General features: G+C 46.9%; 1 protein-coding gene across 1 annotated transcript; it reads right to left on the minus strand.

Annotated features, from left to right (window-relative positions):
- Window positions 1-13,965: 13,965 nt before the first annotated feature.
- On the minus strand, window positions 13,966-14,582 carry LOC111071092 (dynein light chain roadblock-type 1). Its single transcript, XM_022362214.2, has one exon. The coding sequence runs from the start codon at window positions 14,457-14,459 to the stop codon at window positions 14,154-14,156; it is 306 nt and encodes a 101-aa protein (XP_022217906.1). The 5' UTR covers window positions 14,460-14,582; the 3' UTR covers window positions 13,966-14,153.
- Between the last annotated feature and the right edge of the window lie 1,623 nt (window positions 14,583-16,205).

Raw genomic sequence — 16,205 nt, forward strand, 5'->3', positions numbered from 1 at the left:
ATGGGGGATGTGGCGTGTTCGATATTGTTTTGAAGGGCGCTTTTATCGCCACTCTCCAGATTTATCACACACCAATCGTTCACAATTTTCAAAGTCAATACATTTTGCTGTGAGAATGGGCTTTGAAGGGACCGAGCCCCAGACCGAATCCGTTGATCTTCGGCGGTGTTGACAGCTTGATGGGGCGAATTTGATGCATGCAGCATTCAAATGGCTTCAGTCTCAATTGATTGGCTGTGAAGTGCCTTCCGCGGATCAACTCAACGAAACAAACAAGCGATTCAATGAATGGAAACTGAACTGAGGTAGGGTATTCGCTGCTCCCGAAATTGCGTAGAATTATTTTTCCATTATTTTATTATGCATTTTGGGTTCGAATCGAATTCCCAAAGTAATAATCATAATTTGTTCATTCTTAAAACTGGAAAATCCAACGCTTTTCTCTAAAACTTGTCTCTGAAAATTGAGTTTCTTCCCGGAAATGCTGTGTAGTTGTTCATTCCGCACAGAAAAGTGCTCATTTCGAATTTACAGAAGAGTTCCCGATCATTGTTCTGCCGGGATAAACAATGTGGAGGATTAAAGATACTAAAACTACATGAAATTATTAAAATAAATTCCACGAGAAACATTTTGCACACATGGCTGGCCCCCTGCTCGCAGACATTCCTCCGAAAAATTTAATGAAAAATGTAATCCACAAAAAATGAGAGAGAAATGGAACTACCGGGCGCACTTCCTCTGCAAATTTGAATGGCCCGGCCTGGCCCAGCCCGGCTGCCACGGCCATAATGTACGCATGGATTAACCAATTACATTGCAATTTTAATTTGCAGGCTGGCGAAATTTTATTGCGAAATTGGCGAGGGCACAAATGAAATCGGCGCGCCGCGAATATGGAACGCATTGATAAGGAAATCCTGAGGGCCGGCCCTCTGCTCTGTGCGGGGTCTGCTCTTGTGCCAGGACGCGACCCAAAAGCGGGCCCAGGCAAACAGAGAGAGAAAAGAGCACAAACAGAATGCAGAATGCGAAATGCAATCCAACGGATTTAAGTTCTTTATTAACACTTAATAAATCATAGGAGGGGCCATGGGGCCGACTGGATGGAAGGAGGGCAGAGAGGGCAGCAGAGTTCGTTTTCATTCCATTGACGACGCTTCGTCGTCGCATGGGGAAGTGGATGCCATAAAACTAGCGCCACTGGATAGAGGCCGCGGGCAGGGCTGTAAATGCTTGTCCATTCATCCATCCATCTGCTGTCCGGGCTGTCCGGGCTGTCCGGCACTATCTGCCACATTGGGACAGTGTCAAGCATAAATCCTCATCATAATTCAAAACATTGATCATCGTCTCCTCCTGCGCGTCCTCCTACGCCGCCAATCCAAGTATCCGCACCCACCGCTACTTGGCCGGCGGAGCTGGAGAGGCAAAAAATGACAAATTGTTTGGCGCTCGTTTGGCCAGCGACGCTGCCACAGCCGCATGTGGCGCCTGCCCGTGCACGTGTGTTGCAACTGCCACTGCCAATGCAACTGCCACTGCAACTGCAACTGCAACGAGCACAAATAAAATACTCGTAAAATGCTGCAGCGTGGAGTAAATGCGGAAAAAAATATCCCGTTTCGATTTTAAATGAAAGTTTATTATGGTTTTTGTGTGACAAGATAAGGTAAAAGTCGTAAAATTTTATTATGTATTTATGCATTAAGCATTCAGAATTCTGCATTCTGCATTATGAATTTAATACGGATTTATAAATGTTTGCGGATTTAAACTTAACGCCGATTTGTGTGCGAACATCGTCAAATGCAGGTGAATCGAAGGGCCGATGGGCCTCTGCTGCGTGGCGGGGCGGGGCGGGGCACAGTGCGATGCACAAAGTTGAATATTTAGTGCCACAGGCCATTGGTTGTCCCACAATCATTCTAGCTTAATCAGCGCTTTAAATTAACAGCTCTCCAAAAATAGCCCAATTCTGGCAGAAACCGAAAATAGCAATGCAAAAAATATTTGAAAATAAAACAAAAGAAATCAGTGGACAGGGACGTTGGTCCCTCTAACTCGATTTCCTGAGTTTTTGCTCCAAAAAAATCGCAAAGAAGATTCACAAATCAAAACATCTGATCCCATGGCCTGTGCCTGTGCCTGGGGGCATCGGCATCCTTCCAGTTTATCTTGTTTATGGCCAAGACGCCTTTTAGTCGTGTTAACGGAACATCTTGGCTCATTTGAAGCTGGTTCTAGCGTTATTTGACTTTGGCCAAAGATTCACGACCTAAGCACAGAAATCCGAGAATATTCCTGCGCTCCGTTGGCGAAAAATCAATAAAGCCAAGGCCCGAGAAACGGACAAGACATACAAATTTTCCAATTAAGCAGAACACGTTTCCTAACGACTATTTTATACAATCGAATCGAAGCCAATTAAGACTATCGACGACTGCAGAAGCGATTGCGATTGCGCTTTGCGAATAAATCGTGAGGGGATTCCAAAGCGAGTCTCGGATTTGATGGATTAATGAATAAGTTGACGTGCCACAGCCGAGCCGAGCCGAGCCGAGCCGCCTGTCAACTCTACCCGTGCTCGTACTCGTACTCGCATGTGCAACAATTGGGCGTGCATTCGTTAGGAGTTGCCTGCCACCAACGTTGGTGGCGGTAATTGAAAAGCGTGGGTGTGGGCTGGGGTGGGCCAGCGCAGACCTACCTCACAGCGCAAGATTTCTTGACGAGCTGCAGCGCTTAAAATGTGTTTCCGAGATTGCATTCGGGAGATACGAATGCCCGTACCCGCGACTGCCACTGACTGACTGCTTCACTGCTTCGACAATGGCCAGGCGCGCGATTCCCATTTTATGCCCAGCATTTCCACAATTCAAATTTGCACACAAAGTGGCAATTTGGCCCAAAACCGTTGCCAGCGCCTTTTATGGCCCGGACAGGGGTCGGAGTTGGACACGCCGTTGGAGTCGGAGTCGGAGTTGGAGTCGGAATCACAGTTGGAGCTGCAACTGCAACTATAATACTTGAGGAGAGGCAACAGTGGAGAGCGGCTGCCAAGCGGCGCATAATTGAATTGAAGCGTTCTTCGCCTTTCTTCAAATGAACGTCAATTAAAAATGCATCATAACCGCCCCCAGCGCCATTCCATAAACGTTGGCTTAATTTATTCCCCCAGCCGTGGGACGGGATGAGGCCTGAGCCAACGCAGCAACTGTTCGGGCCATAAAGCAAACCAGTCCCAGTCAGCTCTGAGGCCGGTAATAGTTGCGTATTAGTGCTATGGCAGAACTCGATCTCGCCCCGTGCCCGCCTGACTGCAGTTGACGTGTGCCGAGCCGAGCAGATACACTTGCGATAGATGCTAGCCTGCTCATAGATGATTGGAAGATTGGCCTGATGGATTCGTAATGTGTATCTAAGAAGCAAATTATTTCTGGGCCCCGACTGACGTGCGCAAAATTGATTGAAATTGATAAGCTGCGTGCTAAAAATTTAATCAGATTTCCTTGGCTTCATATTAGGCGTCATTAGCAGATGCCGGCGCTATAAACAGCTAAAATTTATTGCATGCCTTTAACCTGGAACTATACTTAAGCCATATACCATAAACCATAAATTGTGAGTAATATTTCTGCCCATCTGTGATACATCTGTAATAATGAGTGTGCCCGTGATTAATCCTGTTCAATGTCAACAGAGACTCAGAGCCAAGCTGATGTGCATATTGCGAGTATCACTGCGATTGCACTGCTTACTCCCGCACCCACACTACGTGCCATCAATAACTATCTGGCAAATGGCTTAATTAGAAAGTTTACAAGTGCCTGGGCTGTCGTCAGTCGAGACTCTGTCTCCCTCTCTGTCCTTCTGCTTGTCTGTGCGGTTGCCTTCATCTGCGCCTCTGCCCTTAAAAATGCCCTTTGCCGAACTATTCCGCCAGAATAGTATTGCCTGATTGGCCCTGCATGCCCTTCGCTTATCCCTTGCCAGCCCGAGTGCAATCATCAGCGCCTTTGCCTTGGCGTGTTTGTGTGCAAAGCAGTCATAAAAATTACAATAAACAATCATCATTTCGATCCGTTTACACCCACTTTGCACGTTTTCGCAAGCCCCGCTCGGCCGGGAAAAGTGAAAAAGGATTCCGTTCGGCTTACTCCGGTTAATAACGGTGTGTAGGCGGGCCGGGCCGGGCCAGGTCGGCACTCAGACCTGGCCAACCAGTTGGCTGTGGTCGTAGGCCAACAAGTAGGCGAAAACCGTGAGCCACCGCAGTCAACAAAAGTGCTCAATTAGTCGCCTTCGCCCTGGCACAGGACTCTCAGTCGGATGATCGGATGGAAAGGGAGAAGAGCCTAGCCGAGCCGAGCCGAGCCGAGCCGTCGACAGCCACATGCAAATGCCCTGCCAATTGTTTGATGAATTGCGGCCAGAAGTCAAGGGTTCATTGGCAGGATTAGTAGGTAAGAGCAGCCGCTGAGACGAATGTCTTCATTGTGTCCGACTGACCCACCACTGGCTCTGGCTCTGGCACTGGCACTGGCATCTCTTTTCTCTGTACCGGGCCGGGCCTGTGTGGTGTTTTGCATAAGCAGTTGGTTCACAGCGCTTCGGAGGCGGTCGGTGCTCGGCTCGGGACTGCAATTGATTCCTGACCTCGTAATGAGCACCATGCCCGGCACCACTGAGCCATTTTGCGGTGGATTAAGTCATCACGCTGGTGGGAAAAGGGGAAGATTTTCCGCTGGCGCTTGTTGTGTTTGCTTTGAAGGTTGGAGAAACAGGAAGGGAACATGGCATGGAAATACTCATGACGAGTATTTATCACTAACTCTTGCGCAAAAATAAATTTCTTGGCGCATTTAAAAAAAAACTCCACAAACAAAAGATAACCAAATGGATTCAAAATCAAATTAGTTTTAATTTATTTATTACATATTAAACCTACGGAACTTGCGCACTGTAGCTGACAATAAATATCGTAACAACTGCAATTAATATTTGAATATTTAGTTAAGATAAGATTTGGCCGTAATGATTTTCAAAATATTACTTTAGCCAGCGAAAATCTTAAATTAACGGCTTCCTTGCAAAGGTATTTGTTTTAATTCAATTTTAAAATAATAATGATAAATTAAATAATAGTATAATTAATTTGTTTCCCTATTAGATATTATGGATTCGAAGCTATCAACAGCGTGATATTGGTACTTTGGGCAATCATAACGATATTCCTGCTGATGTTGTAAAGAAAGTGTTACCAGAAGTTACTTAAATGATGAATACTGTGTTGAATGACACACTTCTGCACGGATTACTGTCTTCCGATTCTTTATTCGGAGCTCGTGAGCAATAAAACAGAAACAGAAACATACTCTTATGACTAGAACCTGTTGCTGGGTTTGGTTTGGTTCAGATCCATTTGTCACCCCTTGCTCCCGTACCTGTGTGGTACCAAATGCCAAGTGAAACCATTTAAATTGTCGTTAAATAAATTTTATTGGCTCGTAAAAAGAAAAGCTGGCAGTCGACAATTAAATGCTAAGCAGAACAAGACGGAACGGCATTTTAACAACTATATAAACAAATTGCGGCTAATACCAAACAGAGGCCAAATTTTACGGCCTTTTTATGACTTGACGCCACTTCCCACTTCCCCTTGAGCGGCAGCGACTGAAAGTCACTCAGAGCGGTAACGATCCAGCTCATCATCCGTTGCCTCTGGGTGAGTTGGAGTCGGAGTCGGCTTGTGGTCCTGCCTGATCCTGAGTGTTTAGTGCCGAAGGGATGAGGACTTCATCGCTCACTCTGGTAATGCACTCACTCGCTCGCCCAGCCATGGCCATTCCATTGGCCCGGGCAGAGTCAGAGCGAGAGTCTCGTCTTCGGACTTAACGACTTTTTTACGATCTGTTAGTGTGACACCACGATGACAATCAATATAAAAGATATAAAAACCCAAGTTCCGTGACGTATGCCATAATTATTGTGATATCCCCTTCGCTCCTCGCATCCGTGCGTAGATACAAATGTATCCATCAGATGCTGATGCTGATGGCCCATAGACGTCATTACTTTTATGAGGTGCCTCGGATGTTGCCGCCGTTAGTTTGATGATGCTCCTGCTGATGATGCTCGAGGAAATGGTGGTAAAATTTTATTCGAATGCATTTGCCTTGGCTCTTGTTTAGTGATTGCATATGGATGTGGACTCCTCCTCGGAGAGTTTTATTGCATTTTAACGATTTGTTTTGACGTCGGATTTGGCCAGAGCCTGGATGGGCTCTCGGCAAGGTCGCAGCTCGTTGACGCCATGATTTACGCACTGTACCGGGAAAGGGCTAAAATATATACGTAAGATTCCATTAAGATTGTCTGTTTGCTGTTCCATCATCCCCGATACATACGGACTGAACACCCAAATGCTTCGCTGTTCTCATTTTTAAATGGAATCCTCCTACTTTGGAACCGCTTCATCGGGGCATCACTTTTCAAGATGGAGGCCACTGTCACTCCCGTCCCGGGTTTTCTTTCAACTGCTTCAACGCTTCAGTTGCAACATATGTGGGGTGCCTGGGCTGGTCTGGGCTGGTCTGGTATCGAGGAGAATGCATCTGAAGTGGTCTGCCCCATGCACGTACATATATCTCACGTGCGTGTGTGTGTCTGTGTGTGCAAGTACATCCATACTCGTATATGCGGTTACATTAAATCATCTGCTTGTAGTAAATCATGTGGACCAGCCCTGAGAATGTGGCGGGAACGGGAGCGGGTGCAACTGCAAGTACAGCACTGACATCTGTGGCAAGACTCATGTTGCATATGGCGTGTATGACCTGAAAATGAAGTCATCTCTGTCCAATGGGAAGTGTTAATGTGCTGCGGATTAGAAAGAAACAAAGGGCTATAGTTTATTCAAATTATAATGGATGATTGGCCGAATAATGGTGGACTTATCAGCCCAGTTGTTAGACTACAAATATGGTGTTTATTCTGACCCTCTCCCTTCCCTTTGCAGCTCGAAAATTCCATTACATTCACCATTTAAATGCAGGCACAGGAACACAATTCCAGGCGCCTCTTACTGACAACAGTACAAATAAATCTTCAGAGGAGAGAATATTTCGAAAATAAATCAAAATTCTCATATTTGGCAAGGCGAGCGACTCGTCGCTCGAGGATGAATGCGGCCCAAATCAGATGATGCTAAAGAGAAAGTTGCTGGCCTTTGTTTCCGTGGGCATTGGCCATGCTGGTGGTTTTGTTATCAGATGTTCGAGGGCGCGATCGTCGCAGCGTCCCGTACCTACAGAGGGATACCGGAGAGATGCCACCACCGCAGAGTCGAAGCCAGGGCGATAGCAATTTTACAATTTTACAGGGGATTTAGGATTCCACCGTGTAACGAGGCAGCATTCCCTACTCAGATCTGTGCGACTAAACATATTTTTATGATTTATTGCCGGGGCGGCAATAATCGAACTGGCAAAGGGAGACAATACCACCGTATCTGTACCGTCCCGTCCCGTCCTGCGTGTCCTCTTTGGGATCGTTGCGGCTCTGGCGAGATGCGATAACAGGCCTCGGCTAGCAGTCAAAACAAATCTCCTAAGGTCAGCCAAAAGTCCTCTCCTCTCTCCGTGATCCTTGATCATTTTTTACGTTCTCGAGAACATGTTGAAAGGCAGCTTCATACTCCTGCCTGGCTGTGGCTGTTCTTTTTCCATTTCCATTTCCACTGCCGTTTCCATTTATGGCTGTTATTATTGCAGGCGACAGAAATATTTTTTATGACACATTTTTATGATTTATGAATTGATTTGGTTTCCAGTGCAGACCCCTCAACGCCGATCGTCCCGTCCCGTCCCGTTCATTCTCTCTTATTTTTTTGAATGTCGACCTTCGAGTCCTGGGAGGGCCTAGTCTCAACACGATAGCCGAGGAATATTGGTACTATGATCACCTTCGGCGGACCAGCCCATAATTGTTCTCGTGAAATTGGGCGTTCTAATGTGACTTGTATAGAAACGGTTGGAGAATGCTAATAAGGTGGACAAGTACCTCAGGAGTACTTAGAAGTTATAAATCAGCCCGTCCTCTGGGCACCAACAAAAATCCATCATTGTATGAGAATAATGTGATAATTAAATGTGGTCTACATACAGACATGTATGTATACATATAGCTGTGATTATGGAAATTGTAGTGCCGCGCCTCACCGCTTTCAGGATTGTTGTTGAGTCACTTCCGGTATTCCAAGTGTAGAGTGTGCGATGCACATACGAGTATGTCTAGGATGGTAGGTGGAAAGCAGTTAAAGATCTGTCGCTAAATTAAAATAAAGTCGATGCATCCAACATATTTTTGCGGTTCCTCGTCCCCGTGCAACCCTGACTAACGGTCCGCGCAGAACTCAAACTATAATAAAAATCGAGCATTGTTTAACAGAAAACCCGACATGTTGGCCATCTCTGCGCTGGAACTCTCCAGTGTTTACATTGGGAAAACAATTGAAATCATAACAATAAAATCAAATTCGAAATTTCTGAGTAGAGAGTGCACAGAGCGTGGAAGGGAAGACAGCGGCGAGCGGGCCAATGGGCAACCAGTTGCGTCAGAGACGAAGAGCCGTGGAGCAGAGGAGCAGAGAAGCTGCGTGCCCCGTGAGCTGCGATGTGAGAAAATGTCTTGAACAAGCCGAAATATACAAAGGTAAATGGGTGAAATGCTCAAGAAAATAAGCTCGACGAGCTCCAAAACCAGAGAAACGGCCACGGACCGGCCCCACAAGCAACATCGAAACCGCAAGACAGTGAAACGAACGAAATGGCCATAAACTTAAGCCAAACTGCTCCCTCTGAGAGGTGGTGGCGGTGGCCAGGGCAGGCCAGACTCAGACCCATCCAACCAGTTCGACGACGCGAACTCCGAACTTAATCGAAACATCAAGGGAGCATCAGCCAGGCAGAAGAAAGCCAGGAACAACAACCGCCACAAACTTATTAAAAACAACAAGTGCAACGTGCCCCCAGCGGGGAGGGGAGGTATCCGTGCTGCTTGTGCAGTGGCAGCACGTTCCCAGCCCAGCCCAACCCAACCAACTTGACGGCCGTCCCCTGTCCGCACACTGCACCGAGTTGGGCCAAATATCAGTTATAGCGGGAGCGGGAAGGGGGGCGAGCCACGGAGGAGCAGAGAGCAACAGAAAGCAGCAGCAGCAGCAGCACTCAAAATGGGCACTTTCGGTCGCAATAACCACGACATTTACGATTATTTTACGGCCACTAAAAATCAAAAGTGTAATTTACGGAACCAAACCAAACTGAACCGAGACGAACAATGAGCCGGAGACAGGAACAGAACATCAGTAGACGGACGGACAGGAAAACAGAGACAGAAGCAGAGATGGAACCAGAACGGAGCTAAAACTGAGCAGGGGATCTGTGTTTGTATTGGTGTTGCATCAGCTTAGATGAGGCACCTAAGGAGCTGCTTGTGTCAGCTCTGCTTCAGAGCTTGGCGCTTGCCCTGGGGCAGTGCGTCGGAGTGGACGTTTCCTAGGCATTATTGTAGTATTGTACGAGTTGTTAGGTGCTACAAATAAATATATTTATTCAGTGCTCATTCAAATTAAATCCCTGACTATCCTAGACGGTATTTTAATAAGGTCAATGTATTTTTCAAATGCTAAAATGTTTTAAATAAATGCATCTCAAAATGGTCTCAAGATCTTTTTTTTTTTTTACAATGGAAAGGCTTGCGAGTGTTTCGGGGTGGGGCGGAGAGGGCTGGATGGAGATTCAAAGAGGGAGAAAACCAGTTGATGTCGAACTGGATGCTCCGCCATGGCAGCGTCGCGTGCGTTGCATTTGTGGACAGCGCCAGCAGCGAAATACAAAGCAGAAAAGGAACGCAAGTCGAGTCGAGGGCAGCGGCATCGTCTTGGTCTTGGTTTTGGTCTTCTTCGGGTATCTCTCCGCACTTGCTGGCTGCTTGCGTGGAAAGACCTGGCCTGGACGGGTCTCACATATGAATCCTGGACGCCTCGACACCCACCTCCCACCTCACCTGATTGCGATTGGTGTCTTGGTGGTTGGATGCTGCCTGCCGCGGCCAAAGCGCATCGCGTTGAAAGATGATTTTCATGTTTTTCCCCTTCGTCAGCCCTGTGTCTCTTCCAGGGGTCGGGGAAGCGGGAGCTTGCCCCTTCTGATCGGACATTTCCCCCACAGATAGACGGAAGAGACTGCAAGTCAGAGTCAGAGTCAGAGTCGTGGTCCTAACGATGCTCAAAGTAATTTTGTTGTCTTAGCCGCGCGTACTGACATCTTGATGCCTTGATTGCTCCGATTTTGAATGGAATCGCTTGCGTTGCAACACCCGCACTTGGGTTTTATGCGCCATTCCCATTATCGTCTCTGGCAGGTCGGGGCAAATTGAATCGAAGTCTTTGATTGGCAATATGCTCCGCTCCGTTGACCCTCGCCAGTTGCTAGATGCTTGCTCTCCAATCAATGTGGGTAAATGATGAACGTAGCAGTATGAAAATGCATGTGTTTTTGATGTGAAAATGCATGTGTATTTTTATTCCCAATAAACCCGATTTCAGTTAAAGACAAACGGAGCGGGGGTTTGTGTATTGGTCCGGCTTCTTGGCTAGGTACTGGGCTACAAGCCCCTACAGCTTGTTCCTGGCACTGGGCTGACGCATTGCTGGTCGCAGCAATGGGCGCTAAAGCAGAGAAACCTGCACTGGCTCCAGCCTTGCTCGGATCCATCTTGTCCTGTGCACTGTGTAGTCCTGGACAGTCCTGTCCGTTGCTGTGCAGTCCTAGTAGCCGGTGGCCGTTAGCGTCGTCAGCAGTAGTGCACGGTTTGTACAGCCCTAGCTATGTTATCGATCGAACACAATACTATCGATTGTTGTACGTCTACGTCCAGTTTAGGTTCCTTAGCCGGAGCATCCCATCCCACTTTGGGCATATGCGTGTGTGTGTGTGTGTGTGTGTGTGGACGCGACGCCAAATCGTATACGATCAAGTATACTTGAACTACCGAACTACTAACTAGTAACTAATAGTTGTTAACTAGGACGTGGCTGGACTGAATCTGGATGAGATTGGTAAGTGATTGGGGAGGAGCCAGGCAAGCAGCATCCGCCAGGAACTATTCTCTCTCACTGCAGTTTACTTCCGTAACAAGGAGATCATCATTTATCCGGACGATGAGAAGAGGCCGACTATCAACCAGGCCTGAATCGTGAGGCACAAGTCACCCTCGAGCAGGTATGGCCCGTGGACAAGACCCAGACCCAGACCCAGCCTGTGGCTGTGAAGGATGCGCAGCGTCTGATCGAAATTAATTGGGAGGGAAAGCCGCGTCGCGACTGCGATGAGAACGCTTCGTCGAGTACCGCCCAGAGACGAGCAGTACGGCTCCAAGTACAGCCTGGACGGGGACGAGGAGCACAAGATGATGCTCCATTCGTTGCGGCCCAGCGTATAGCCGAGGATATCCGGAACAAGGTTCCGTGGCCGGTTCCTCGGCCAGTGACACTAGGGCCAAGCAGGAGATCTTGCATCCAGTGCAGCATCTGAGGCCGAATTGGGCGCGCGCGCTGAAACAAAATTGCATTTTAACAGCGTCTGCAAATTAACAGAGCTAAGGAGTTACAATGACTCTAAAACTGCACATGGAGATGTACAGATGGAGCGGTACAAGCAATAGATGGCGCGCGCAGGCACTGCACTGCGCTGCCATCTGGCGTAAGAAAGCGGCAGCTTCAGCAGCTCGTTCAGGAAAGAAGAAGCATTACAATTTTGTATTTGATTGTTTTATTTATTTATTCTTTTTAATTTTTATTTATTTATAATGGTATTAGAATTTTATTTATTTTTGTTTAATTTAATAAAATTAAAATTTTATACTTTTTCTTCCGCCCCAGAAGGAACGTCTGCGCCGCTGCGAGGCCAAAGTGAAAATGGGCTTGGTTTTAGGGGGATGGATGTTATTATGTGTATATGAGTTTCGAGCTCCCAGTCCAGTCCGACATGTTTTTTGTTCTCTCTCTCTCTCTTTCTCTTATTCTCTCTTTGCCGTAGCACATGAATGCGCCATGAGTGCCATGAGTGCCTCGGACCTTTCAAATTGAAAGCAAGATACCTTCTGAACGAATTAAGATATTTTCATGAAATAAAGTGGATTTAAAAGAAACATCTTTAAAGTTTTTGTCTGCATGTGTGCATAGTTCTACGAATATTAGAAGCTTCACAATACGTTGGGCAGTTTGGACTTTGTTGCCGGCGCATATTTTGATTGTGTAAACAGCAAAATTTTTATTCTTTTGCATCGAATCAAATTGGAACGGAACATTAAATAATTTTATAATTAAAGCATCTTTAAGAAGAAGCCCAGAAATAGAGAATACGAATGGATTGGGAACATCAAATAATTTTATATTTAATAATTTATTAATTATTATTAATTCATTTTAAAAATAACATGGGGCTCATTGTGGTAGTCGATATTCAAATTATCTTCTTTTAATAGTCAAATTAACTCAAAAATTACGCACTCAAGTAATTTTTTGAATAATAAGTTCATCGTTTGAGTGCCGTTCCGAGATATGGATTCGAGGCGGCTGTCAAGCCTCAGTTCAGATAAATTAAAAGTCTGACTGACTGAGTACCGGGTATAAAAGTAGACGCGGCTCACAACGTTCCCCCTCGCAAAACGTATTGCCTTGAATTTTGCATTTCTAAACACTCTCTGGAAAATGTTTTATTTTTTGCCTCTGGTTTTGGCTAAGGTTGATCCCTTGATTATATTATATATTATATCTTTTTTTGTCTCGATATTTATACAGGGAATAGTATAAATATGTTCATGCGCGTTTGCATTTTCAGGTTTGCCGCACAGCTCAATTGAATCCAGGGAGTAGAATATGGCAAATAGCACGCGGATGCTGCCCTTGGAGATGTGACAAGTCCATAAAGTATCGCATGAAAGAGAGTCTGGACATCCTTGACGGGCTGAGCCTGAACCTCCGTTGGAGAGCTGGGAAATCGTTTTATTTGAATTTAATTCAAAGTGTTTCTAATTTCCATGAGCATTAATAATTTCGCAGGAATCGGTTCGGGCTGGGTCTGGTCTGGTCTGGGGAGAGGGGGCTTCGAGATGAAGTCGTCACTGGGAATGGACCATGGAGTAATTTCATTTCACGCTGCCTGAAACGAAGTACGCAGTTCTGGGGTCGATTCCGGCTTGCCACCATCGAAGCCAGCGCGTCACAATGGTGGAACGGGGCGAGCCGACAGATGAATTAAGTTTTTGTACAAATTTTGATATTTTTATATTTACCCTGCACCACAAAACGGTGCCAGACAATGGAAACTGCTTCAAGATAGCTGCGAGAATCACAAAGCGCACCCCAGGAGCGTCTCCGACCCCGTCACTGCTTCGTGGTGATTATGGACTCGGGTAGAAAAAAAGGGCAGATAAGTTATTGTAACGAGTGAGAGAGAAGCAACGCAAGAGCAACCCCTGCAAGGCCCCGTAAAAATAGGACAAGATACTCGTACTCGTACATCCACTACCCGGAGGGTGCGTCGTAAAAATGAGTTACGATTCCTGCCATTTTAAATTTAAAATAGCAGGCAGCATCAATTGTGGAGCGCAGCGCAAGATGGAAGAAGCAAAAAGGTCAAAGGCCACATTTCCACCCCGAAAACCAATCGAGAAACCTAAGGTCTGTCTCGCTACAAAATGGTCATGTTGACAGAAGTAAATCTTTTGAATTATCGCATTAGAAAGCCGCATTCGCATTCTCACAGATAAATTTCCTGCCCTGCCCGATGAAGCCATGTCGTAAATAATCCAGATCGGAACGTCGCCAGGGTATTATAAAGGATTTTCGGGTGGCCGTTTCCCGCACTGTTGATTTAAGCATTCTTCTGAATTTAGTTAGCATTTGAAAGGATTCAGGTTCAGGTTCAGCTCATCGTTACCCCATAAACGACGGCAGGATGCCCTTCCTTGTATTATATTGTTGGACCCACACACACACGCACACACGGAACAGTTGATTCTAACATGATAATAAAACGAACGCCTCCTCCAGTCGATCCCGATTCAGTTGCAGCTCCAGCCGGCTACTGCACCACGGTTATGGTGAAATACTCCTCGGGGGCCACCAGATACTCGAACTTGCGCGTGGCGACCCGCAGGAAGCAGAGCTTGTTGGTGGGATCCAGGTCCCGGATCACACTCTGGCACGAGCTGACGAGGACCCCGTGCAAGTGCTTCACGATCGCCTGGGCCCCGGTGTTGTCGAAGGAGGTCTCGGCCACGGCATTGGCCGTATTGTCTGCCACCACGTATCCAGATGCATTCTCGCTCGTGATGCGTTCGACGGTCGCGGCGTTCTTATGGATGACATCCTCCAGAATACGATTCATCTTGTCAGAAATGTATGTTGCGTATAAAGTATTTGATTTTTGATTTTTGTATTATTTGTTTGCCTGGAGAGCGGAGTATTGTGATCCGTCCGAGATCTATGAGTGTATTGAATTTATCAAGGGATCCAAATGACTTTTGCAAAGGGTTCTGTACGCCTACTACAATCGCCCGAATAAAAATATGGCAACTAGATAAATGTATGGAAGGAATTCTCTCCTTTTCATTCCCATATTCGTATGTATGTAATTATGTCCCATTTATAATTAGAGCACACACACACACACATCGCGTTGATTAGGTTAATGTTGGTTCGCTCTAGCATCGTAACAGATGGTGGAGGGATCGAATAAAGTTGGCTTATCGGAATTCCGTATCGCATTATTCACTCTGCTTCCCCGCTGGGATGCCATTGAACCTGAACTCTGCTTGTCCGCCCGCTTGGGGTCAGCTCAAATGACTGGCCCCGCTGCCTGCCCCAGCTGCCTCAAGTTCAAGTGGTCGCGTGTCTGCCTGCTCCGCCATGCTCTGCACTACGCCCCCACTCGCACCCTCCCGCAGGCCGCATCATCAAGCCGTTTTCATTTAATTTTCATGCACATTTAATGGCGTCTGTTATTGACTTTTAACGAGATTTCCACTTCATCCAGCCGCCGGCGGGGACTCGCATCTCCATTGCCCCGATTCAATGTATTTTTACGTATCCGCTGTGGTGCGGGTCCCGTACTGGACCAGCCTCGGGCTGTATTCTTCATCAGAAGCTAATTGACTTTTTGACTTTGAACCGCTTTTGTGTGCGCGGATCGTTACAGTTTCGTTCGCGGAAGGTCGTTGACACGGCCCAGGCACAGGCACAGGCGACTCCAATTAATTGCAACTGCGGGATTAGCTCAAAGTTCCAGTGCCAAAGCCCCTTGCAGCTGCCATAAATCAGCGCCGCATTAGAGCTGCAAATACTTGAGAGTGTTTAGTATTTAGTACAGCACTCATCTTCCTCTGCTCATCTGTATTCAGTGCTGGGCTCCTCCGCAGGCTCGGCCCGACCAAGTGGTTGTCGAACAAGCCGGCGAGTGGAGTGCATATGCACACTCCTGCCAGTCCCCGGGTCGACCCAAAATGGCCACTTGAGCGCCCACAACGGCCATAAAACACTTTTGGACACGTTGTTGTGGCAACAACCAGCCCAACTTTGACTCCGCAGTGCTCTTTTCCCTTGTCTCTGCGTTGGTCAATAAAATGTGCATAAATTCCGATGCAACCCGAAACTGGAAGTTGGAGGTTGGCCTGGCTCAGGCTGGAATTTAACGGGTTGCGCCCGAACGGGATAAAGCCCACAGTATCAGAGTACAGTGGGACAGTGGATACTTATCGCGGGAATCGGGATTTAGTTCTCAATTACATTTATTTCCAGGTGTAACAGTGACGCGAAGTGAATCGCTTTACCTGAACACATTGGGTGCCATTGGGTGTGTTCGATCTAGGACTTTCCCCGTGCATTTTCCATTGTGCAAGTTTGATATTTTTCAACTGCATGCCCTCGGGCTGCACTCCGCTGCCAACCATGATTCATGGCCGCCAAATGCAAAAAGGGAGATTTGTATGCCGAGGAAAATGAATTGTGTCCAAGTTGGTGCTTTGTGCCATTTCAAACTATGCAAAATTCGAGCTCGTAAATCGCCAGACCAGGGCGCAGCCGTATCTCTGGCCCTGTTTCTCTCTACGGCTCTGTTCCTGGGCGGGATTGGGCG

This window comes from Drosophila obscura, unplaced genomic scaffold, assembly GCF_018151105.1.
Source record: "Drosophila obscura isolate BZ-5 IFL unplaced genomic scaffold, ASM1815110v1 contig_192, whole genome shotgun sequence".
NCBI classification, from domain to species: domain Eukaryota; kingdom Metazoa; phylum Arthropoda; class Insecta; order Diptera; family Drosophilidae; genus Drosophila; species Drosophila obscura.

Bases quoted from the DNA above. Each gene is read 5' to 3' on its own strand.
- LOC111071092 (XM_022362214.2), bottom strand. From the start codon at position 14,459: ATGAATCGTATTCTGGAGGATGTCATCCATAAGAACGCCGCGACCGTC.